The sequence below is a fragment of the Penicillium bovifimosum genome (assembly GCF_028826915.1).
Source record: "Penicillium bovifimosum strain IBT 22155 chromosome Unknown utg000004l_segment0_segment0, whole genome shotgun sequence".
NCBI classification, from domain to species: Eukaryota; Fungi; Ascomycota; class Eurotiomycetes; order Eurotiales; family Aspergillaceae; genus Penicillium; species Penicillium bovifimosum.
Window position 1 is genome coordinate 750882 of NW_026622713.1, and position 22498 is coordinate 773379.

At 51.6% G+C, this 22498-nt stretch overlaps 9 protein-coding genes across 9 annotated transcripts; 5 read left to right on the forward strand and 4 right to left on the reverse strand.

Moving 5' to 3' along the window:
• Window positions 1-211: 211 nt before the first annotated feature.
• On the reverse strand, window positions 212-1089 carry N7515_004574 (uncharacterized protein; the record flags this gene model as incomplete). Its single annotated transcript, XM_056665318.1, has 2 exons — window positions 212-561; window positions 588-1089. 2 exons carry the CDS (start codon window positions 1087-1089, stop codon window positions 212-214), a joined length of 852 nt encoding a protein of 283 aa, XP_056522268.1.
• An 870-nt stretch (window positions 1090-1959) lies between these two features.
• N7515_004575 (forkhead domain protein) lies at window positions 1960-5627 on the forward strand (the record flags this gene model as incomplete). Its single annotated transcript, XM_056665319.1, is given in 2 exon segments — window positions 1960-2119; window positions 2131-5627. The coding sequence occupies 2 exon segments, from the start codon at window positions 1960-1962 to the stop codon at window positions 5625-5627; spliced, it is 3657 nt and encodes a 1218-aa protein (XP_056522269.1).
• A 1693-nt stretch (window positions 5628-7320) lies between these two features.
• Window positions 7321-9333, reverse strand: lcb2 (putative serine palmitoyltransferase 2; the record flags this gene model as incomplete). The annotated part of the gene is made up of 1 exon (XM_056665320.1): window positions 7321-9333. The coding sequence occupies one exon, from the start codon at window positions 9331-9333 to the stop codon at window positions 7321-7323; it is 2013 nt and encodes a 670-aa protein (XP_056522270.1).
• A 1810-nt stretch (window positions 9334-11143) lies between these two features.
• N7515_004577 (acetoacetate--CoA ligase family protein) lies at window positions 11144-13299 on the forward strand (the record flags this gene model as incomplete). The annotated part of the gene is made up of 2 exons (XM_056665321.1): window positions 11144-11371; window positions 11449-13299. 2 exons carry the CDS (start codon window positions 11144-11146, stop codon window positions 13297-13299), a joined length of 2079 nt encoding a protein of 692 aa, XP_056522271.1.
• Window positions 13300-13751: 452 nt separating this feature from the next.
• On the forward strand, window positions 13752-15570 carry N7515_004578 (mitochondrial-processing protease subunit alpha; the record flags this gene model as incomplete). The annotated part of the gene is made up of 2 exons (XM_056665322.1): window positions 13752-13853; window positions 13918-15570. 2 exons carry the CDS (start codon window positions 13752-13754, stop codon window positions 15568-15570), a joined length of 1755 nt encoding a protein of 584 aa, XP_056522272.1.
• Window positions 15571-15918: 348 nt separating this feature from the next.
• On the forward strand, window positions 15919-16811 carry N7515_004579 (mitochondrial import receptor subunit TOM22; the record flags this gene model as incomplete). The annotated part of the gene is made up of 3 exons (XM_056665323.1): window positions 15919-16030; window positions 16248-16534; window positions 16761-16811. The coding sequence occupies 3 exons, from the start codon at window positions 15919-15921 to the stop codon at window positions 16809-16811; spliced, it is 450 nt and encodes a 149-aa protein (XP_056522273.1).
• Window positions 16812-17374: 563 nt separating this feature from the next.
• N7515_004580 (uncharacterized protein) lies at window positions 17375-17887 on the reverse strand (the record flags this gene model as incomplete). Its single annotated transcript, XM_056665324.1, has 1 exon — window positions 17375-17887. The coding sequence occupies one exon, from the start codon at window positions 17885-17887 to the stop codon at window positions 17375-17377; it is 513 nt and encodes a 170-aa protein (XP_056522274.1).
• Window positions 17888-18100: 213 nt separating this feature from the next.
• On the forward strand, window positions 18101-19054 carry N7515_004581 (amidohydrolase family protein; the record flags this gene model as incomplete). Its single annotated transcript, XM_056665325.1, has 1 exon — window positions 18101-19054. The coding sequence occupies one exon, from the start codon at window positions 18101-18103 to the stop codon at window positions 19052-19054; it is 954 nt and encodes a 317-aa protein (XP_056522275.1).
• A 713-nt stretch (window positions 19055-19767) lies between these two features.
• On the reverse strand, window positions 19768-21796 carry N7515_004582 (uncharacterized protein; the record flags this gene model as incomplete). The annotated part of the gene is made up of 3 exons (XM_056665326.1): window positions 19768-20083; window positions 20155-20992; window positions 21049-21796. 3 exons carry the CDS (start codon window positions 21794-21796, stop codon window positions 19768-19770), a joined length of 1902 nt encoding a protein of 633 aa, XP_056522276.1.
• Between the last annotated feature and the right edge of the window lie 702 nt (window positions 21797-22498).

Consider the following 22498-nt stretch of genomic DNA (forward strand, 5'->3'; position numbering starts at 1 on the left):
TATGCACTTGATTGGTCCCTTCAGTACTATATGTAGGAACCAGCAGAATGACTAGGATTGTCTCATTTCCATACTGGTTTCCAATATGTCTATCAAAGTCGCGTAGGGGCCCGCCCACTACGATGATATGTAGCATCCTCTATTTGACTGCCCGACTGCCCGGGGAACCGATGCCTCTACGCCCTCTAAAGGCACCAACACCCGCCCCATCTCACCTCGGGACGACCAAATCACTCCTCAAAACCCATTTCTCCCCACCAGTGACCTCAGCCCCCTCATGCAGCATACAATGATCCCCATGCCGATGCAACAAAGCCATCCCCACTTCCGGCGCAACAGCTATCGGCTCCGGGTTCCGGTTTTCGCGCGTGGGTTCAGGGTAGAAGATCGTTTCGCCGCCCGTACAGGAGCTCAGATAAACCAATAGAGTCCAAGTTGTGCGCGCCGGCGTCGCTTTCGAGCGTGAGTTCGGCGGCGGTAGAGTCACATTGTTTGCATCGTCATCTTTTGCAATTGTTAGTTCCGCTGCTGATTGGCATTGAAGCCATTTCCGGAATCGTGCTGGAAAAGGGAACCCAAATCCTTACAATGCTGTCCAAAAAACTGCCCGGCTGAGTAACGATAAATCCGAATATTGGGGTTCAATCCCAATGGCTGTCCGCCCCAGAGTTGACGTGCTTGTTCCGTGACAGCAGGTGGGATACCGCTGTCCTCGTCGTCCTCTGCGTCTGGTTTGTACTCGTGTTCGCCGAGGGTCGTGACGAGGTGTTTCAGTGCCGTCGTGTTCCATAGCATCTCGGCGAAGCGCGCATCGTCGATCTGGAAGCGGTCGTTGACGCGCAGGGCTTCGTCTTTCTTGGGCTTTCCCGGTGTTGTTGTTAGGGGGAGGGAGGCGAGGAAGGAGGCGTAGGTTTTGCAGAGGGCGGATGGGAGGAAGTTGCGGATCAGGTAGATTTGGGAGGTGAGGAGGGGGGTCAGGGTGAGGTCTGTGGTGGGGAGGAGCGGACGGAGAGGAGGCCAGTTTGGAGTTTGGGGTTTTGGGACTTGTTGGGGTGTTTTGGTGATTGGCTTTTTGGATTTGGAGGGCATTTTTGGTTGTGGCCTTGATGAACAGTATGTAGATGGGAGTGTCTATGTTATTAGTAGTATGTACGTAGTAGGTGAGTGTAGGTACGAGGTAGGAAGATCGGGGGTTGTTTTTTCTTTATCGATAAGACGATCCGATCCTCGTGCAGGAGCTTAATCCGGATCTTTTGTTTTTCCCCACAGGAAATGTCTCCCTTGCATGTGTCCTTCATATAAGGGATTGTTATTGTTTAGGAAGAATACTGCATTCAAATATATGCATAGTATATGGCAGACAGTTTCCCCTCATCTCGGGCAAGAATTCCAATCCCATCTTCTAGTGGAGATAAGCCACCGAATATCACGGAGAGGGGGGTTGGCTCCACTAAGCTTACGATAGACTACTCCGTTAACTACTGCGTAAACCGAGGTATACCAGTGATGTTATAAGGCCTTCAAGAGAGTAATTAGAGGTCAATGGGCCTAGTACATCCAAGTAACAAGCATAGATCTAGACTCCCCTCTATCTACCAACAAAATCGGTGAGCAGCCAGTCCCATAAGTGGATCGAGTCGGAGAGAATATGGATTTGGGCGGGGCGGGAAAGAAAATTCGTCCCGGAGAGGATCGTCGGCGCTTTTCTTTCCAGGCGGAAACTCTCTTGGACCCCTCCTCGACTCAATTCCAGTGAAACAATCCAACATAGTACTCAGAAGAAGGTGACGAAAGATCCCCAAACCTCCAAGCCAGGAAAGAGGAAAAATATGAACTAGTCAGCGGTGACTACGGCCACCTGCAGCGACCAACTCGGCCATCGCTCACCGCCCGGCCCAAAGTTGAGAACTTCCTTCTGATTGGAACTTCACCTTTCTCTCTTCCCAGCACCAGCCTGTCATGTCGTCGCAGACCATGACTGCGCCAGCCGTGGGCCATCGACCGCCTGATCCAGGCCCCGATAGCCCTATGTACGACTATGGCTGCTCACCAAAGGCCACACCCCTTCCAATCCTCGAGACGACTCCGCAATCCGCGCCATGCAGAATAATTCTGCCCCGTCACCTTCAGATGGGATGCACGCCCCGGACGTCGCAATCAAGACCGAACGCTCAGACAGTCGTGACTTTTCAGCGCAAAACCAACAAGATGCAAATACTCAAAATGCTGCAAGCGCACTCCTAGCTCAACTGCTAGGAAATCAACCTGCGCCGAACTCTACCCCTACCACGATACAACCTTCACAACAGGGCGAGAACCAGGATATGCACATGGACACCAAAATGGACGAATCACTTTCCCGGCCTTTCGACATGGCCGCTCAGAACCCCACGCCCATCGACCCAAGCTTACAGCAAGGTCCGGCCTCAATATCTCGCGAGATTCAGGACTTGCTGAACGGGAAGGCGCTAGGTGACGAGCTCATGGGTGCGAACTCCGCCCAGGATATGAGCAACACGGGATTTAATTCGGCCGATGCCATGGGAAGCTTGTCCGATCCCGTGAATCCGAAATTGAATACGGACCAGCCCTCTCTCCTCCCGGCCTTGGATTTTTCTTCCGCCCCGAAAAATGCGTTGGAAGCGCTCCAGCAAAACGAGCTACTCACAGCTGCCTTTCTTTCACAAAATGCCGACCTGTCAGCGTTTGGCTACCCCGATGGGGCGGCGTCAATTGCTGGATCGGAACCCAAGATCCAAGCATTCGCCAAGTTGGAGTTTGATGATGGTCATTTTTATGTTAATACCTACTCATTCATCCTAGGGCGAGACGTGCGCGCTGCCCGCGCCGCCCATCACCGAGAGTTCCAGTACCGGCAGGCCGTGCGAAGCTCCCGAGCGAAGAGTTCAAGTGGAGGAAATACATCCCATACACCGAATCGCATGAAGCGGGAGGAAAGTGCGGCGATGATGGGTAGTGTTGTCAGTGATCGTGGAGGTATCATGGGCTTTGATCCCGATGTGCCTCCACATCTTCCGAACAATCTGAACATGAGCCGACGATCATCGAAATCTTCCTTTGATGATGCCGTCATGCCCCTGCATGCAAACCCGGCTCAGCTACAATCGACCACCGATTACAATGCCCTCGCAATGCAATCTTTGCAGGAAGGAAATGGAGACGCAAAGCCTGTTGACGCACTTGCTTTGCTCCCATCTCCCGACTCTTGTCCCACAATTCCCATTCATCCCCCAACGACGGTCGACGGCAGTGCCGCAGGACATCGAGGGATCTCCCGGAGGCATGTCCGGATCTCATACAACTTTGATCGCAACTTGTTCGAGATGGAAGTAATGGGTCGCAACGGAGCTTTCATCGGAGCTGACTGGCTATCACCAGGGCAAGTCCGCCCGTTACACAGTGGCGACTATATCCAAATTGGAGGCGTGCGCATTCGCTTCTTGCTACCAGACGTCCCCATTGGAGAAACAGGAGCCGACCGGGAAGAGAAGTTAGCGGAGGAGAAGGAGGCCGAAGAGGAGAAAGAAAAAGACGCTCGTCCCTCAATCGAGGTCGAGGAGGAGATTGATGAATCTGAGAGAAATGGAAGTGAGAGTGGCGAGAGCAGGGAACCGTCGAAGAAACTCATTCTCAAGACAAAGGATCCCAGATCATCACAGGCAATGGATTCCATCGAGCCTGGCGATGATAGTTCCCAGCCGGCCCGGCGACGCGGACCTGGACGTCCTCCCAAGGATGGCATCATGTCCAAACGGGAGCGAGCTGAGCTTGCCCGGGAGCAGAAGAATGCCGCCAAGCGCGAGGCCAATGGAGGGGTCACACCACCGCCTCTCAAGGTGCCCAAAGCTGGGAAGACCGTTGCCAAGGAATCCGTCGTACCAGAGTCACCGACGAATAACGCGAACAGACCAGCCGAGAAGCGGAAGTACACCAAGAGGAAGAAACCCGATGGCACACTCATGGATTCCCCTCTCCCCTCGACAGAAGGTGGCCAGATGTCAGCAGAGGCACCACAAGAATATGTCAAACCACCTCCAGTCAAGAAGCGCAAGCCATCACGGTCGCCTTCACCTAATTATCCTCCGGAGAGTGCATATTCGCCTGAGGATCTGGCGAAGCCCCCGTACAACTACGCCGTTCTCATCTTCGATGCTCTGACCGAAGCTGAAACGCCAATGACACTGAAGCAGATCTACCGTGCGCTGAAACTGAAGTATCCGTACTTCCGCTTCAAGTGCGAGACTGAGGGGTGGACGTCTAGTGTACGGCATAACTTGAATGGCAACGGTCATCTGTTCATGCACGCCGAACGAGACGGCAAGGGATGGTCCTGGCAGCTTATTCCTGGTGCGTCGGTTGAGAAGGAAAAGAAACGGCGCCCTTCGCCGCCGCCTCAACCTTCCCACCCTCCTACGCCTGCTCCTCAGCAGTATATGCCTCAGATGTCCCACTCTTATGCGCCCCCTCAGGGCCCGCCGCCTGTGCCAAACCCACCACAGCATTTCCAATTCCCTTCTATTCCGCCTGCACCTTTCCCGGCCTCTGTTACGGTGGGAGGACCTCCACCACAGTCTAATATCTACCAACAACCTCCACCTAAGGCCCATGTTCCCACACCAACCGCTCCCCCTGCTCCTCCCGTGCAGGCTCCTGCTCCTCCTCCTCCTGCTCCTGCTCCGGCCCAGCCTCCGGTATCGACACCGGCAGCAGCACCAGCAGCACCAGCACCTGCGCCGGCGCCTACTTCTGCCCCAGTGTCTGCTCCGATTCCGTCTCCCGCACCAACGCCTGCAGCAACACCTGCATCAACGCCTGCGCCGGTGGTTGCACCCCCACCTGCATCCGCACCTGCGCCAGCTCCAACACCGGCGGCAGCACCGGTCCCGGCACCGGCACCAGCACCACCTGTCCCTGCATCTTTCCCTATCCCAAGCCAACTCCGCAACAACCTTCCAGCTGCATTTGCGGCGACCGTCCCATCAACCTACACTTCACCCTACGCATCCGCACCTACTCCGCAGGCCAATCAGCAGCAACAGCTGCAGACCCCGATGCCTCCCCATCGGCCACCTCCGCAACATTCTCCCTACGCACAACAAAAACCACCCTCCTCCCAACCCCCACACACCAACCAGCAGCCACGGCCTTACCCTCCTCCATCTGGCGGGGTTCAATTCCAACACCAGAATCAGCCGCCGGCGCAGTCCCAGCCGCGGCAGCTGTCACATACCCCCCAGCAACACCATCCGCTACCCCACCAACACCAGCCGCAGCATCAGCAACAGCAACAGCACCACCAACCATCTGGCCTTCCGGCGCAATCTCACCATCAACAACAGCAGCATCCTGTTCAGCAAAGTCCTGCCCCAGGACCACCACCCGAGTCCTCGTTCAATGACCGAGCAAACAAGGCCATCGATGACTTCGAGGCTGTGCTGATGGAAGACTACGAAGACAAGAACTACATCCGGGAGGTTCTTCGGAGTGCGCGTGCACGCGTGTTGGGCGATGCAAAGGAAAGCTCATTCCCAGGCGGCGAACCAAAGGACGAAGCCGTTATCATGGACGTGCTCCGCAACCTAGTCGGCAGTCTGAAGGAAGAGTAAGCCTTGCAATCCTGGTAGGGAACACAAGTTCCCTTTTTGACGACTTATCGAGTAAACGAGTCTTATGGTTTTGTTTCTGTTATTTTTTTTTGGCTATCTTCCTTTTTCTCTTCCCCTTTATTCCATCTGCCATTTTCCTCCCTCTTTTGCGACATGTCTGGGTCTTTGGTGATCCTAATGATATCCCTCTGTTTTTTTGTTATTTTGGGGGGCTGACAGGCGTCTTGCATACGTCTATCCCTATTCCGATTTCCCCAAATGTTTCCCTTTCTTTTTATATCTCTTCTGGGCTTATAACTAGCCAGTGGGCGAGGTAATACCTCCCATCATGGAATTGGTTATATCTTCGTTTCGATCTGGACTTGATGTATTTCCTCTGATAAAAAAAGTCGTAAAAGCTCAGCATGATAGAAATTACCAATTACATTTACGGGACTGTGGCTTTTTCCCTAGGTACTAGGTACATACATGTAGTAGCTGGGACTTCATGGTTGGTTAACTAAGAAGGGTATGAAGGTGTACACAGTAAATGAATTCTCGATGTGATCATTTGAAGTATCCATAATAATCCTTTATTGTCCCGGATATCACATCAAGTCGCCCTTTTAGCACAGTGGTAGTGCGCATCACTCGTAATGATGAGGTCCTCGGTTCAAACCCGAGAGGGGGCACTTCTTTTTTCCTTTTGTCTTTTTCTCCTGGGCACGTGAATGCACGTGATAGTTGTGTACTCACATTATTTTGATTTTGATGTCGAGTCAATTCATGTATCATACATATATTCTCTTTTTGTGACATTGGATAACTACCTACCTAGCACCTAGTAGTACATAGGCCTCGGGAGTGAGGAGGTGGCAATTAGGGCAGGGGAGTTGAAGACTTAGTGGTCGACACGTGAAAGATATATAGATCCATCTATTAGGGCCGGAACCGTGGGTGGCCTTAGAATACAGAGAGCTACCTACCTAGGTTATACACAATACCTAGTATATGGTTTTATTTCTCATTCATAACTCATGTTCATGCCCGGGCAAAGGCAAATAGCAACCAAGTGACGATCATCTCGATAGTAAGACGGGATGAAGTTGGCCCTTCTGTCCTGGGATGGGTAGGGACCCAGAATAGCCAGGCTGGTCATAATAAGCGAGTATATATGAGCAACAAAATAAACGAGACGGCCAGCCCTTGCCCCGATGGGAAGGACACATCTTGTACATCAGGGTCTATGTAATTATAGTGTACAGAAGCGAGGAGGGTCGGACAGTATTAAGCAATATTTTAGGTGTAATAGTCAAGAACCGACGAAGAAAGTAACATGGAAATGGAAACTGCATGGATGCAAGAACCAGGAAGCAAGAGTTGGATCATAGGAAACGGGGCATATTCATTCGTTGCTTGTTCGAATATCTCATGACCGTGTTGGTTTCTTCTGCTTGGTTCCAAGTTTCCCCCTTTCCTTGCTAGCCCTGGCTATGCATGTGCTGTAGGACAAAGCTCCAGTCCAACAGGATAACACGAACATATCATCAACACAGAACAAGGGGCAAAGGGAACACAGAATCAAGACCCGGCACGGCGTGACCAGCACCAACCGCGCTTGTGGAAAACTCTCGGACCGAAGATTCGTCTCGAAGCCAAGTGAAGCCAAGACAGCAGCTTGTCAACCGGCGGGCGAAAGAAAGCCAATCTAGCACTAGTACAAAGGGTACTTGACATCCTGGACTCCGCGGCGGATCACATCTTCAATGCGCCAGCGGGGAGGAGTGATATTGTCCGAGCGCTTGAGGCGCCAGTCCTTCTCCATCTCGGGGGGAGGTGCTGGCTGCTCGGCGGCAGGCAGTGCGCCGCCTGCAATACCGGTGGAGAACTTCAACTGGAGGACGTTGCCGATCTCATCACAAGCAGTCAACACACGGTCAAGGTCGTCCTTGGTGTGGGCAGCGGAGACACAGAAGCGAGCACGGGACGAAACCAGCGGAGTAGCCGGATAACCAACAACCACGACGGAGATCTTGCGTCGGAGCATCTCGTGCGAGAATGCAGGCATTTTGGCCGGGTTGAATAGGAGAACCGGGATGATTGGCGAATCATCGTGGCCGTACACTATAAAGCCAAGTCGCTTCAATCCCAGACGGAGGTATCGAGAATTGAAAGCCAAACGCTGCAATCGCTCTTCGCCCTGACCGGGAACGAGCTCACCGTTGATGATGCGGAGAGCGGAAGAAATCTGGGACAGCACAGCAGGAGCGGGAGACTCTCCGTAGAAGACACCGGGGTTGGCGGCACGGAGTTGATCGATCATCACCTTATCAGCCGCAATGTAGCCACCATTGGCACCGAAGGACTTTGTAAGGGTGCCCATCAGGATGTCCACTTCGGAAGTGTCGATGCTGAAGTAGTCACAAACACCGCGCCCCTTAGGACCAATGGCACCAATGGAATGGGCCTCATCGACAAACAGATTGAACTTGTAACGGCGCTTCAACTGCACAAGACCAGGCAGGTTGCACATAGAACCCTCCATCGAGTAGAGACCCTCGACCACGACCAGGATCTTCTTCCAGGGGCGGTGGGTGCGGGGCTGTCCTTGAGAGATAGCTTCGCGAAGTCTCAATTCCAAGTCCTTCATGTCATTGTGCTTGAACATGGAGATGGAGGCACCGGAGAGACGCGCACCGAATCGGATGGAGGCGTGGTTCAGTTCATCGGAGATCAAGAGACAACCCTTCGAGACCAATGCGGGGAAGATGGTTGCGTTGGTGCCAAAGCCCATGGAGAAAACCATGGAATCCTCTTTGCCGACGAACCTGGCGATCAACTCCTCGACCTCAACGTGAAGATCTTGAGTGCCAGACTCCGCCCGGGTACTAGGCGCTGTGATTCCGTACTTCTTGATGGTTTCTTCCGCAAGGTCAGCACAGGGGCCCTCGGACTGAGCGAAACCCAGGTAATTGTACGAGCTCAGATTCAGGGTATCGGTAGTGGTGCCGGTCAGATAGAAGTGCTGGTTGTGATCATCCGTGGCCCGATCGATGAGAGTGATGGTTCGGCCAGGAACACCGGTGACGGGGCGCTCGAAGCAGTCGTTGATACGCAACTTCAGACGACGCACATAGAAGTTGTCGAAGTCATTGTTGAGAGCGCCGTAGCCATTGCGAGGCTTGAGGTGGCGGTAGTTCTCCTCGCGGAACCGCTTGCCAAAGAAATCACGGACATGACCGAAAGCAATTAAGATTAAATAACTGATATAAGTGGTGAGAAGGTAATAATACGGCGGCTCGTCCATCACCGGCTCCGGGAAGACACCACCAGGGTGCCGACTGGAGTATCGGTGGCTGGGATGACCGATCGGTCCAAACTGGGCATGCTGTTTAGCCAAGCGACGAGCTTCCTCCGGAGACGGAGGTTGGAAGAGAGTTGTAGACATCTCGTCCATGTTCTGATTATCCGCAGTGGCTGTTGATAGAGAGATCGTCGGTAAGGACAGTGAGGCCGAACTTATCGGCGGAGAAGAAGCGTTAGGTTGGAGGTTCCCAGACTGTACAATATCGGGTTTAGACTTTGGCGAGCCCGAGAATAATTGAGACAGACGATTGGACTTGACCGTGGGGGCCTTGATGGAGATACCGCCCTTTCCCGAAGGTGAAAAGGACGGTGGGTTTGTAGAGGTGTCGTTGGAGGAGTTGCTGCTGAATCGACGAGGCATCGCAGAAGGAAACAGCGCAAGGTTTCGGATCAAGTCTTTCTCTCTTTCCCGTCCGGATCGAAGGGCGCGTCGGGTTGAACGCGTCCGGATCGACGATTGAGGGAGGCACTACCGAGGGAGGAGGTAGGTACGGTTCGATGTACCGTGGGCTGAGTCTTTTATCAAAAGTCGATGCTCTTCGGCGGAGTTGATAGCCACAGGCGATGTGTTCGATCTGGAATCCGCAGCCAATTAGTTTATCGTTCTGGACCAGGTACCAGTGGAACTCTCTGAGCAATGGCTTGTTCCCAACACAACCGGAGCCGGGAACTGCAAGTCACTCATGAGTATCACAGATCGATACGTACCGCTTGATATGATCGAAGTAAGCGGGATCCGAATACTCCGGGGGGTGGCTTGGAAAATTGTGTGCACGTGGAATGAGGGGGCAAGAATCACGAAGGGGCGAAGAGCCCTACGTTCTAATGACGAGGGAATCAACTCCGCGTTGCACCGCACGAACAGGAAATGATGAAGTACAAAATGAGTCTGGTTGGAAAAGAAGGAGAGTCTGAGAAGGTAAATGAGACCTCCGTGTTTCTCAGCTAGAACGGATCATGCAATGGCCTCCTGGTATTGACCAGAGATACGAGTGCAATACAGATGGTAAGTGTGTGTGAGTGGCTGGCTATATTACCAATAAAGTATTATTACTAGTGTGATACCAATTGTATTTTTCAAACGCACTAAAATTCGGGCCCGAGGACCCTCAAAAGCTCAGGCCGATTCCACCGGGTCCAGTCCCGAGAGATTTGCCCCTGAAGTTTTGGATGTTTGCTTCGATCGACACAATTTTATGTCTACGGATGTCACACCAAAACAGGGGAATTATCCATTGGTGATCTTGTGCAACTTAAGAGACTTCCCGGATTTTCCCCCGGTCCACAATTATGGAGATGTCGGCTTCTGTCACATCCAAATGTGACATGAAGTCGACGATGAAAACCTTGAATGGAGAATGAAAACGGGCTGTATGCCTCAGGCATATACCAAGATACGTCAACTAACACAGGATCTGGCTCGTTCTTTACCTCGTTAAATGGTCTACTCTACCTTGAATAGATGAGAAGGCTATTTAGGGTTAGAACCGGCATCCGCCTGTTGAAGGTCACATCTTGTCATCTTGTACAGCACCCGGGTATATACTCTCATTGAGATAGGATAAGACAGACGAAAAAGGTGAACAGCTTCATAAGATGCAAAGAATCTATCCTTTATATCACCCGATGCTTCTTTAAGCTCAGCGTGAGTGAATGTACTACTGCGTAGACCTAGACTCAGATACCTCCGAAGTTCCATGGATCTCTCCGTCAGGCCCAGGGGCTCAATCGGACTCGAATTTACTCGAAGAAGATACCAAGGAACTAGATCGGAAGAGGAATGGTTTTGAGTGTCAAAATTCCATGCATATCGGTGATCTTCGGCAGTTTTAACCTTCAAATAAGGACACACTCTCGTATATATCACTACGAAGTACTCTCCACCTACCCGCTGAATTCTCGCTCTTCCCCCGTAACCGCGGAGATCGGCAACCAGTACCCGATCATTCCCGCCCCGCCATCCCTGGGGGAGAATTGTGTGACTCGCTTTTACTTGAGACTTGTCAAGCTTGGACCCCTGTACTATCAAGCATTGCATCAAGGATTGTTGAGACGCCTATCGCCACTTTGTCTGAGCTTATAGTGGGACGTTGAACAGACTTCAATCATAGTCCGCAGAGACTATAGTCTATTCCTTGGTCCTTCAATTGACCCTTCTTGCGGCTTTGACAATGCCTCACATCGACGAAAGTATCGACCCAGAGGCGAAGGAGCTCTGGCGGCCCTCCGCTCCTGAAACGACCCTGATCTATGATTTTATGACCAAAGTGAACAAGAAATATGCCCTATCCTTGAGTGATTACAATGCTCTGTGGAAATGGAGTGTCTCTGAGCCAGCCCAATTCTGGGAGGAAATCTGGCATTACACCAAAATCAATTCCCACCAGCCATACAAGCAGGTGAGTAATATTCTATTCGGCATTGAAGCGCAGATTTGCCAGACACCAAGAAACATCCGATTTTAACATGAAAATAGGTCCTTGGCACAAAAGATGTGCTGTTTCCTAGACCTTCGTTCTTCGAAGGCAGCACACTGAACTTCGCCGAGAATCTTCTCTACCCCGCGACTTCGCCGGATGAAGATTCGATAGCAGTGATTGGCGCCACTGAAGTCACCCGCGAGTCCATTTCATGGAAAGACCTGCGAGAGAGAGTTCGACTGTGCGCAAACGCCCTGAAAGAAGCAGGCCTGAAGACCGATGACCGTGTGGCCGGTTTTGTGGGCAACCATGCTAACACTGTTGTGGCGATGCTGGCCGCAGCCTCAATCGGTGCCTACTGGACCGGTGTTTCTCCTGACACTGGTGTGCACGCAGTATTGGAGCGGTTGAAGCAGATTCAACCTAAGGTTCTCTTCGCAGACAACGGCTCCTTCTACAATGGCAAGGTGCATAGCTCACATGCCAAGGTGTCCGAGATTGTCTCTGAATTGCCGGACCTTGAGCTTTTGGTGTCCCTTCCCACCATCCGAGAACTTGAGGTCGACATCGACTCTCTTCGACCTGCAAATGGAAAGGCGAAGGCCTACCGTGACTTTATCGCCGAGGTCAAGGACTCTCAGGCGCCACTGGAATTTGCAAGCTTAAGCCCAGAGCACCCTGTCTATATCCTGTACTCATCCGGTACAACGGGAGCTCCCAAGCCTATAGTACACGGGTCTTTGGGCACATTGCTACAACACAAGAAAGAACATCTTCTTCATTGCGACATTCGACCAGGTGATCGTTTGTTCTACTTCACAACGACGACCTGGATGATGTGGCACTGGCTGGTATCGGGCCTAGCCAGTGGAGCAACAATCGTCTTGTACGATGGCTCACCCTTCCGACCTTTCGATCTCGAAGGTGGTAAGGGAGAGATGGCAATGCCGCGATTGATTGATGAACTGCAGATTACGCATTTCGGCACATCTGCCAAATATCTTTCACTCCTTGAACAAGCCGCTTTGAACCCGCGCAAGCACGTCAACAGACCAGTGTCCCTGAAGACCCTCAGAGCCATCTTTAGCACTGGGTCTCCACTGGCACCCTCAACGTTCGAATACGTCTATTCCTCGATTCATGAAGACATCATACTTGGTTCCATCACCGGTGGCACTGACATTCTCTCTCTCTTCGCCTCCGGTTGCCCTATTCTTCCAGTCTACAAGGGAGAAATCCAATGTCGGTCTTTGGGCATGGACGTCTCAGTGTTCGACTACGCTGGCAAGGACATCAGTGAAACAGGCGAACCCGGCGATCTTGTCTGCGTTACACCCTTCCCAGCCCAACCAGTCATGTTTTGGCCTCCGGGACCAACAGGCCTTGAGAAGTACCGAAAGAGCTACTTTGACGTGTTCGGTCCCACAGTCTGGCACCACGGTGACTACGTGCGCTTGAACCCTCAGACCGGAGGCGTGGTCATGCTCGGCCGCAGCGATGGCGTACTCAAGCCCTCCGGAGTGCGATTTGGAAGTGCCGAGATCTACAATATTCTTCTCAAGCATTTCGCCGAGGAAGTCGAAGATTCACTTTGTATTGGTCGGAGAAGAGACGGAATTGACACGGATGAGACGGTGGTTCTGTTTGTCAAGCTTGCTGGCAATGAGACTTCTATGCCGCCGGATCTTGCAACTCGCATTCAGGCCACTATTCGGAAGGAGCTGAGTCCACGTCATGTCCCTGGCATTATTGATGCTTGCCCTGAGATTCCTATCACTTCCAATGGCAAGAAGGTCGAGAATGCCGTCAAGCAGATCCTGTGTGGGCTCAACATCAAGATTGGTGCGAGTGTTGCCAACGCGGGATGTCTTGATTGGTACAGGAATTGGGCTTCGGAGCACCCTTAGCTGTATTTTAATCTTCTAGTGGATAGATAAAATGGAAGATACATATCCATTACTTCCTCTAAATTACATCCAAGGGCTTCACTTCCATGGATTTGCACGGACATTCGAGGCATTCAGAAGTTTAGGTCATGGTGAGTGGTCCTCGGAGAACTCAAGGCTGCATCCAGACGCGAACAAAGACAGGACATTACATATGAGACGGCCTTCTCGAATCCCGTGATATTCCCAATAATAAAATTCCCCTGACAATATGTATTTCTGTTTCGTAAAGGTACTTGGTTGCGTTCTGAGTGAAAAGCCGATTAGCTAAGCATTTTTCGGATCAACCTAGGACCATTACGATTCTTCGCCGACTATCAGACCAGGCTACATCATCTCCTCCGGAAACATTCGGTGCACCAATAAATCCTGATTTTTAATCAGGCTGTTACATTTGTACAGAATCAAACATCATGCGCCGCACAGCATTGCGGGCCGTGGAGTCTGTGAAGCCACTGACACGAGCTCCTCGCGCCGTGTCAAGAAGCTTCTCTACCGTCAATGAGTCGGCTAAGGTAAGAAACACTGTATTCTGCAATGCAGCGTACAATCATCTAACGGTCCGTCTGATTTTCACAGGACCCTGCCGAGTTAGAACAAATCACCACACTCCCCAATGGAGTTCGCGTTGCTACAGAATCATTACCGGGTCCCTTCTCTGGTGTCGGTGTCTACGTCGATGCCGGATCCCGTTACGAAGATGCTAGCCTCCGCGGAGTCAGCCATATTATGGACCGCCTAGCATTCAAGTCCACCAAGGCGCGCAGCGGCGACGAAATGCTTGAGGTTCTCGAATCCCTCGGCGGCAACATCCAGTGCGCTTCATCTAGGGAGTCACTGATGTACCAATCTGCCAGTTTCAATTCGGCCGTTCCTACCACAATTGGGCTGCTCGCAGAGACTATTCGTGACCCCCTCATCACCGAAGAGGAGGTTCTCCAACAGCTTGCCACGGCAGAGTATGAGATCGGCGAGATCTGGGCGAAGCCGGAACTCATTCTGCCAGAGTTGGTGCACATGACCGCATACCGGGACAACACCCTTGGAAACCCACTGTTGTGCCCGGAGGAACGATTAGGTGAAATCAATAAGGCAGTTGTGGAGCGTTACAGGGAGCTATTTTACAACCCAGACCGGATGGTGGTTGCATTTGCCGGAGTTCCTCATGCGGAGGCTGTTCGGCTCACAGAGCAGTACTTTGGCGACATGAAGCCCAAAGATCTCGGCAAGACCAAGGGCCCTGTACTTTCGGGCAGTGGGGTCGAAACCACATTGTCTGATGACCCAGAGGCCGCTCACGAAGGCCAGGTGCCGACCGTCCCCTCGTTCACACCCTCATCAACAATCAGCAGCCCGGCTGCTACCCCCAAAACACAATCGTCGCTCTTGTCGAAGCTTCCTTTCCTTAAGAATCTCTCTGCCAAGGGTCATTCCCCGGTCGAGCCTCTCCCCTCCTCCTTGCTCAATCCATCCACTCTAGACCTTCGCCAACCTGCTCACTACACGGGTGGCTTCACTGCCCTCCCCCCGATTCCTCCTCCAGCAAGCCCCATGCTTCCCCGCCTGAGCCACATCCACCTTGCATTCGAGGCTCTCCCCATCTCCTCGCCCGATATCTACGCTCTCGCTACCCTCCAGACACTCCTCGGTGGCGGTGGTTCATTCTCGGCTGGTGGTCCCGGCAAGGGTATGTACTCGCGACTCTACACTAACGTGTTGAACCAACACGGTTGGGTCGAGAGCTGCATTGCTTTCAACCACAGCTACACGGATAGCGGAATCTTCGGAATTTCTTCATCTTGCAGCCCGACCCGGGTAGCAGAGATGCTCGAGGTTATGTGCCGTGAACTGCAGTCCCTGACCTTGGACACCGGCTACAGCGCATTGCAAGCGCAGGAAGTCAACCGTGCGAAGAACCAGCTTCGTTCATCGCTGCTCATGAACCTGGAATCTCGGATGGTTGAGCTTGAGGATCTTGGACGCCAGGTGCAAGTCCATGGCCGCAAGGTCAGTGTCCGGGAGATGTGCGAGCAGATCGAGCGCCTTACCGTTGAGGATCTCCGTCGTGTTGCTCGCCAGGTCTTCGGTGGCCAGGTCCACAATAAGGGCCAGGGCACTGGTAAGCCTACGGTTGTGCTGCAGGAGGGTGAGCTGGAAGGCTACAAGCTCCGGTCTTTCCCCTGGGAGGAGATGCAAGAACGCATTTCCCGGTGGCAGCTTGGTCGGAGGTAAATAGATTGTGCTGTGGCTCTGGGTCGGCGTGAACGTGTCGGAACTGAAGGTCATAGAGGGTTGCATCTAAGAGGATGATCTGTAATTATAGACCATGGCCAATTTCGACTTTGTAGAATACACCTCTCTTTCAATACACATTTCTTTTTCAATAGGCTTATACCGGTAGATCTGTCTTTACTCCGTATTCATCTCATCTCAAACAGATGACATCGTTGCCGGTGGGTCCAAGCTCCCTCGCCGCTTTTCGGCAAAAAAGTCGGAGCGAAACAACTGAGCAACCTCCCATCATCCAACCCATCACCTTTAACTAAATACCCTTCCTTATCCCCATCTATAACCGCCAAAATGGTCAAGCTCACTGAGGTCGAAGACGAGCACTTCTCCGAGAAGCCCACTGCCACCAAGAACGACGCCCTCCTGGTCGGCTCCGACGACGAGGACGACTACTCAGACACCGGTTAGTATCGAACCCCGGACATCCACATCCCAACGGACCACACATCGCGCCGTCAATTGCACGAATATCTGCTTCAATGCCATATACCGTGCTCCATCCCGTTCATCCCTTTTCACTGTCGTCATCCTCGCGGTCACTGCAACACGCGAACCCGAGAACTGGACACACTGCACTTACGAAGAACCACGTATCTGACAAAGGCCATTGGTGAAAACAGAATCCGAGATTTCCGATGATGAGGATGTCGAGATTGAGGAGACTCTTTACGAGCGTATCACCGCCCTGAAAGACATGATTCCTCCCTCTGCCCGCCGCAACCTCTCAAACACCGTCTCCTCTCTCACAAACCTTACCAAGGCTACCCTGTCCTTCAGCGGGAAGTCTTTGTGGGTTATCAGCACCAGTGCTTTCTTGCTCGGTGTGCCATTCGCTCTGGCCTATGCCGAGGAGGAGCAGTACATCCAGATGGAGCGCGAGCAGGGAATGATTAAGGGAGCTAACGAGGTATGTTCTTGTCTTTTTTTCTTTTTTCTCTTGTTCTCGGTTCTATTGGGCTGTAATTGGGCTGTAACACGTCCGCTGGAATCCTGATTCGTGTTGCATATTGCCACCGTGTACACTGCCTCGGGTATTCGCTCGGGAGGACATTACTTGTTCACAGATCCATCATCGCTATTTTCCACTGAGGCCTTTTTCTTGTGTGCTATTTACTGATTATGACTCCTTGCAGATGCTCACCCCCGGCGTCGAAGGCGAGAAGGCGGCTCAGCCCACTCTGTAAATTAATACCACATCGGAAAGCACAAAGATCGCAAAGAATCCGGCGACTCGATTGTCAACTGCGAGACTCGATGTATTGGAAACAGCACGGCTGAAGCATATATCGACTGGGCTGTGCCAGTCACCAATCTTTGGCCAGATCTCAACAGGACGTCACTGACAGACACGGAAAAACAATTGGTCTTTGCCAGTTCCCAGTCTGGTCTTGACTCGTTTGGATGTCTTTTATATCTCTTGTGTTTCTTCTTTTCACCCACTTTTTTTCCCTATCTCCCCGCATCTTTCATGCTTTCTGACATTCTGGCTCCGGCAGCTTATGCATGCATGTATTTGTACAACCCAATCATTTCTTCCTGTTTCTCTATACACCTTCTTCCTTTCTCTGCTCTTCATGTCATGTCTAAGTAATGAAAAGGATGGTTTGATTGTCTTTTCGGCTGTAGTCCTAGCCATCTTGGGCCAGTAACTACGCAGTACTTGATAGCTGGTAGCTGAAAGTAACTCGGGTATTCAAAGTATGAAAGGGGTATCATTGTGAAAGCTGCAAGCATGGATATGCGAAGATCAATGCTGGAGGCTCCGTGGATTGCCGTAATAACGATTCTTGTCATAGTGATTGTCAAACAAAGGGAGGGGGTCCTGGCCATGGTCATTGTGCAGCTTCCGAAGAGTCTCTGCGATTACTGCATCCAGCGGTCTTTGTCGATGGATCGTGGGTTTTCTTTTCGATGATAAGCGGAGGACATAGACCGGTACCAGTGACTTGCATTCGTGAGCGGTTTGGTAGTCATAGTTGGCATTGTTAAGGTCGACAACAAAATAGGAATGCTTGTCGGGGTGAATCGTGATTGCAAGCAAACGAGTCGTGTTATTCCTGTGGCGCGCACAGAGGCTATTCTGCACCTCCAAGGCATATGGACGTATCGATTCTAGATAATTGTTCGGATCAAGAATCCTATTTGAGGTATCACCCAGTATTCGCATCGTTCCGGTGACATCGTCTTCAGGCAACTCGAACAAGACTTCTTGAATTTGATCCAGGATGCGGTTGCGGAACTGTTGAATTGAGTCGTCCATGGATGGTAAAAGGTGTGTGGCAATGAATGGGCGTGACCTCCCCGTGATATACGATTTCGGATTTAGGTCCCAAACCCAGGAGTTAAGAATTAAGCCCGAGCCCGAGTACGCATACTACACACGTATATATAGCATATAAAAATTAGCCAGCCTCACCACTACACCATCCACCGTTAAGCAAAACCAAAACCAAAACTAAAACCACCATCCACAATGCAATTCATAACCCTCGAAGAGCACTACATCTCCCCGGCCGTCCGCGCCTTAGCACCCTCCGACCCCTTCGCCGCCTTCCCAACCCCAACCATCCAAAAGCTCGAATCCCTCTCAAACGAAAGACTCGACGACATGGACGCTGGCAACGTCGCCATCCAGGTCCTCTCCCACGTACCAGGAACCTATAGCCCGGCGGTATGCACAAAGACGAACAACAGGCTCGCATCCGCGATAGCAAGGAACCCCTCACGGTTCGCTGGCTTCGCACTGCTACCGATGGGTGATCCGGAAGCCGCAGCAGCAGAGCTGGAGCGGTGCGTGGCGGAGCACGGGTTTATGGGCGCTCTTTTGGATAACCACATCGAGGGGCGATTCTACGACGGGGTGGAGTTCCGGTGTGTTTTCGGGAAGGCACAGGAGCTAGGTGTGCCGTTGTATATCCATCCTGCGTGGGCGACTGAGGAGATGGTGGAGCATTATAAGGGCAATTATGGGCAGGAGGTCGCTGTGGCAATGAGTGCTTATGGGTGGGGGTGGCATTCTGAGACGGCGGTCCATATGCTGCGGCTTTATGCGAGTGGGTTGTTTGATGAGTTTCCGAAGTTGAAGATTGTGCTGGGACATATGGGTGAGATGTTGCCGTTTCAGCTGGAGAGAATTATTAGGGTTGCTGGGCGGTGGGGGTTGAAAAGGGGGTTTGCAGAGGTTTGGGATGAGAACCTTTGGATTACGACTAGTGGCATGTTTGATCTTGCGCCTTTGGCTTGTTTGTTGAGGACGACGAGGATTGAAAGGGTGCTTTATTCTGTTGATTATCCGTTTTCGGATAATCGGACGGGAGAGAAGTTCTTTGAAAGGGTGAAGGAGAGTGGATTGATAAGCGGGGAGGATTTGGAGAAATTTGCGCATGGAAATGCGGAAGCTTTGCTAGGCGTTGCTGTTAGGAAGTAGGGTACGGAATAAGTTGAAGCGCAGGAGTTAGGAATGTATAGGTTCGTGTAGTTATAGATCAGGTACTTCTTGCTAGTTACTTAATTATTGCTACTAAGATCAGTGCAATCTCATGAGGTTATCCAAATCCATCGGATTAACCGCAATTAACACTCATAACCAAATTGAGTTGCGCCTTTTTGAATAGAGCTGGAGAAGGAGCGGAGATAGGAGATAGCGGAGGGGGAGCAGGACATAGAAGGCGGTAAGTAGTGATAGAATACCGGCCGGATTAACTCTATACCGGCTACCTATCTCGATTCTGCTACCGCCTACAATGACCCGGTCGAATGACAGTATAACGGTAAATGATGACTTCGCAATGGAGCCTCCCCCAAGATTGCAAGTGTTTCTCACAGTGTTCTTGCCATCGGTGCTTTGTATGAAACCATTGCATACATTTGTAGCAGAATTCCATGTCGTACTTCCTCACTACAAGTTGGGAAGCTTTATCGCGGCGGACGCATTCATGGATATGTCTACTCCGGCTGGATTTCGCCAGCCTGCACAAGTTAGCATATGGAAAGATTATCATTGTTGAGCGGGGATTAATGTTCTTCCACGCTTCCCTCTGGGCCGTCACCAATCCACCAGCGCGAGGTTCATAGATGAACTCCATCCCAGACACCAGACAAGAGAAACAGTAACAACAAGCCCATTCATCCATGGATAGACTAAAACCGACAGACTATTAGCATAGCCCAAACCATATAAACAGCAAAGTAAATAAAACATACCTCTTTCTCTCTTGCAGACTTAAGATTGATATGAAAGTCCCGCCAAAGCCTATCAACCTCCCCAGCAGCAGTCATACTATCCAGAACATCATTAGCATTCCTCGTCCTCCGCTTGATGCTCAGATTATTCCGGCGCAGGATCTCATCGTCATCCATATGTCCCGTTCGCTCAAGGTAATCAATGACCCATTCGTTGAGATGATAGCGCCAGTGCGTGAGCGTGTGAGCGAGTGCTGCTCGCGCCTTGCATTGGCTGGAAGAAAAGGATTTGTTAGAAGAAGAGCGACGCGGGAAATGAAAATTAAAGAGAAAGGGAAAACCTACCTCCCCAAGAAAAACATGTAATTCTCTGGCGGAAGAACATGACCATCCCGATCACGGTCTTCTCCATCGACATTGCCAGCTGATTCCTTGTTTTGATCGCCGTCGCTATCGCTATCGTCACTGTCATTCTCATCTTCCAACGGCTCCAGAGTCTGCAGCGAATACGCCTTCCCGCGCAGCCTCATATCACTAGAAGCCGGGTGTTTAGAGCGTCTGCATGCAGCGCATGGAATATCCTCTTCCGTCGTGAAGGGATAGATATCCATATGTGGTCTGGCCTGGAGGGCGTAGATGAAGGCGGGCGTCCAGACAGAGGAGATTAGCTGGGAGCCGGCGCGACCTTTGACTTCGTCTTCTAGTTTCATGAATGCCATTTCGTACATGGCGTCGGAGCGGGGGAAGGCGGGATTCAGCTTGTTCTGGACCATCCACCCGATGACGTCGCGGAAGTATTCTTTTGGCTGTTTGTATGCGTGGCGGGTGAACTCGAAGGGGATTTCTTCTGTTGGAACGCCGAGGTCGTTCGTTTCGTCTTCGAGGACGAAGTCATCCTCGTAGCGATCGAGGTCTTCGTTGGGATCGACGGCTGATTCTACGTCGCTGTCTTCGTTGCGATTGTGCCAGAAACTTGGGGTATTGGGTTTAGCATTCGGTTGCGCGATCTCCTGCACGTCGGAGTCGTATTCGCTTTCGTCTTCTTCTTCCTCTTCATCTTCCTCTTCCGCTTGGTCTTCCTCTTTTAAGCCGGCTCGTCGGCGCCGCAGGGCTTCTAGGTGCTTCATTCTTCTGTCTCGGGCAGATTCGGCAAGTCGGCCGCGAGTGCGACTTTTCTTGACGACTATGCGCGAGTGATCAGTATTGTCAAACGAGCCTAGCATGCTGATATTTCCATACCTGAGTCCTGGAGGTCCTCCAAATCCTCCTCGATATCGAGTCTGGCTTGTTGAGATATTTGACGTGGCGTATGCGGAGTTTGGGGAGCTTCTTTCTCCTGTCCACGTCGGAGCCTTTTTATAGGCGAGGAAGGCAACGGACCCTCCGAGTCATCATCGTCGTCATCGTTATTAAGGACTGCTGCTGATCTTGCAGCCCTGCGCCTCCTAGCAGTCGAAGGAGCCACTGCCTCATCATCATCGTCATCGTCATCGTCATCACTGAGTACTACGGGTGTGCTGGAGGAATCGCCACCGGGGGTAGGCCTGCTTCGCTTGACAGCTGAAGAGGCTATCGGTTCATCCGAATCGCTAGAGACAATCGGCGAGCTTGCGGCCTTTCGTTTCAATGTTTTGCGCGGTGGATCCACCTTCGGATCCAATGCATTTGTGTTCTCAATATCCTTTTTTGAGGACCGTGATGATCGCCGCGGTTTCTTCAAATACAATTCCTTCGGGTCCGGAAGATCATCTACCTCTTCGAGGTTATCTGGTGGCACTGAGGGAACCTTCGAACGTTTCTTCGCGGGTGATGTCTCCGTTTTGCTTTTGCGAAGCTTCGGGGAACGATATGAGCCCAGACTTGGGTCGTCGTATTTAAGTCTAGCGTAGCTATTACTCTGATCAGGGCTTGCATCGCCCGCAGGTGGAGTTGCTGAGGGCGCAAAGGCGAGTCGCGTCTGCTTTTTCGTCGATTTGCGGGGTGGCATTGCAAGGTAGAATGGAATCAGCGCTTTGGTTGAATCAGTGGGAACAGTGGTGGTTCATATAGTTGGGGTGTCCCATTATAATCTAGAAGAAAAAGAAATATGTTCAAAGAAGATTGGAGCTTGGGTCTGTTCGAGCTGTGGAACTGCCCGCGCAGCTGCGCTCACGCGCGGAAATCACGAGAGCACGTGATGGATATAGTACACAGTAAGTGAAAGGTTGTGCTTTGGGATTTGTATTTGTGTCTTTGGGAAATAGATCTCTCAGGAATGGGATTGTTAGTGTATGAAAAATCTGTTCGAGCAGCTTGTGCTTTTATCAGGAGCATAGTTCATCAGCTGGGATCTTTAACTTGGGCATACATTTACCTGAGCTGCTGCTTTGGGGATTCTCAGCCTCAGGCTCGCTGAGTAGATTTCAGTCTGGGCCCTAGTTCACGTGATGGAAAGCCATCTATTGGTCCAGTCTAGACCTACCGACATCGTCAACATGTTCTTTCTCACCACCTTCCCTCTACCTGACTTCGCTACCTCTCTCAAGACTCATTCCCAGCTCTTTTCTCCCCCTTCTGACTTCATCATATCGATACCAATGATTCCACTTGTTCCAGCGAGTCGCTTGAACCATTAAGCGGCATCGGCATCGGATGATCCCGATGATGGTCTAACCCGTCGTTGATGAAAGTGGCATAGAGTAGGAGTAAT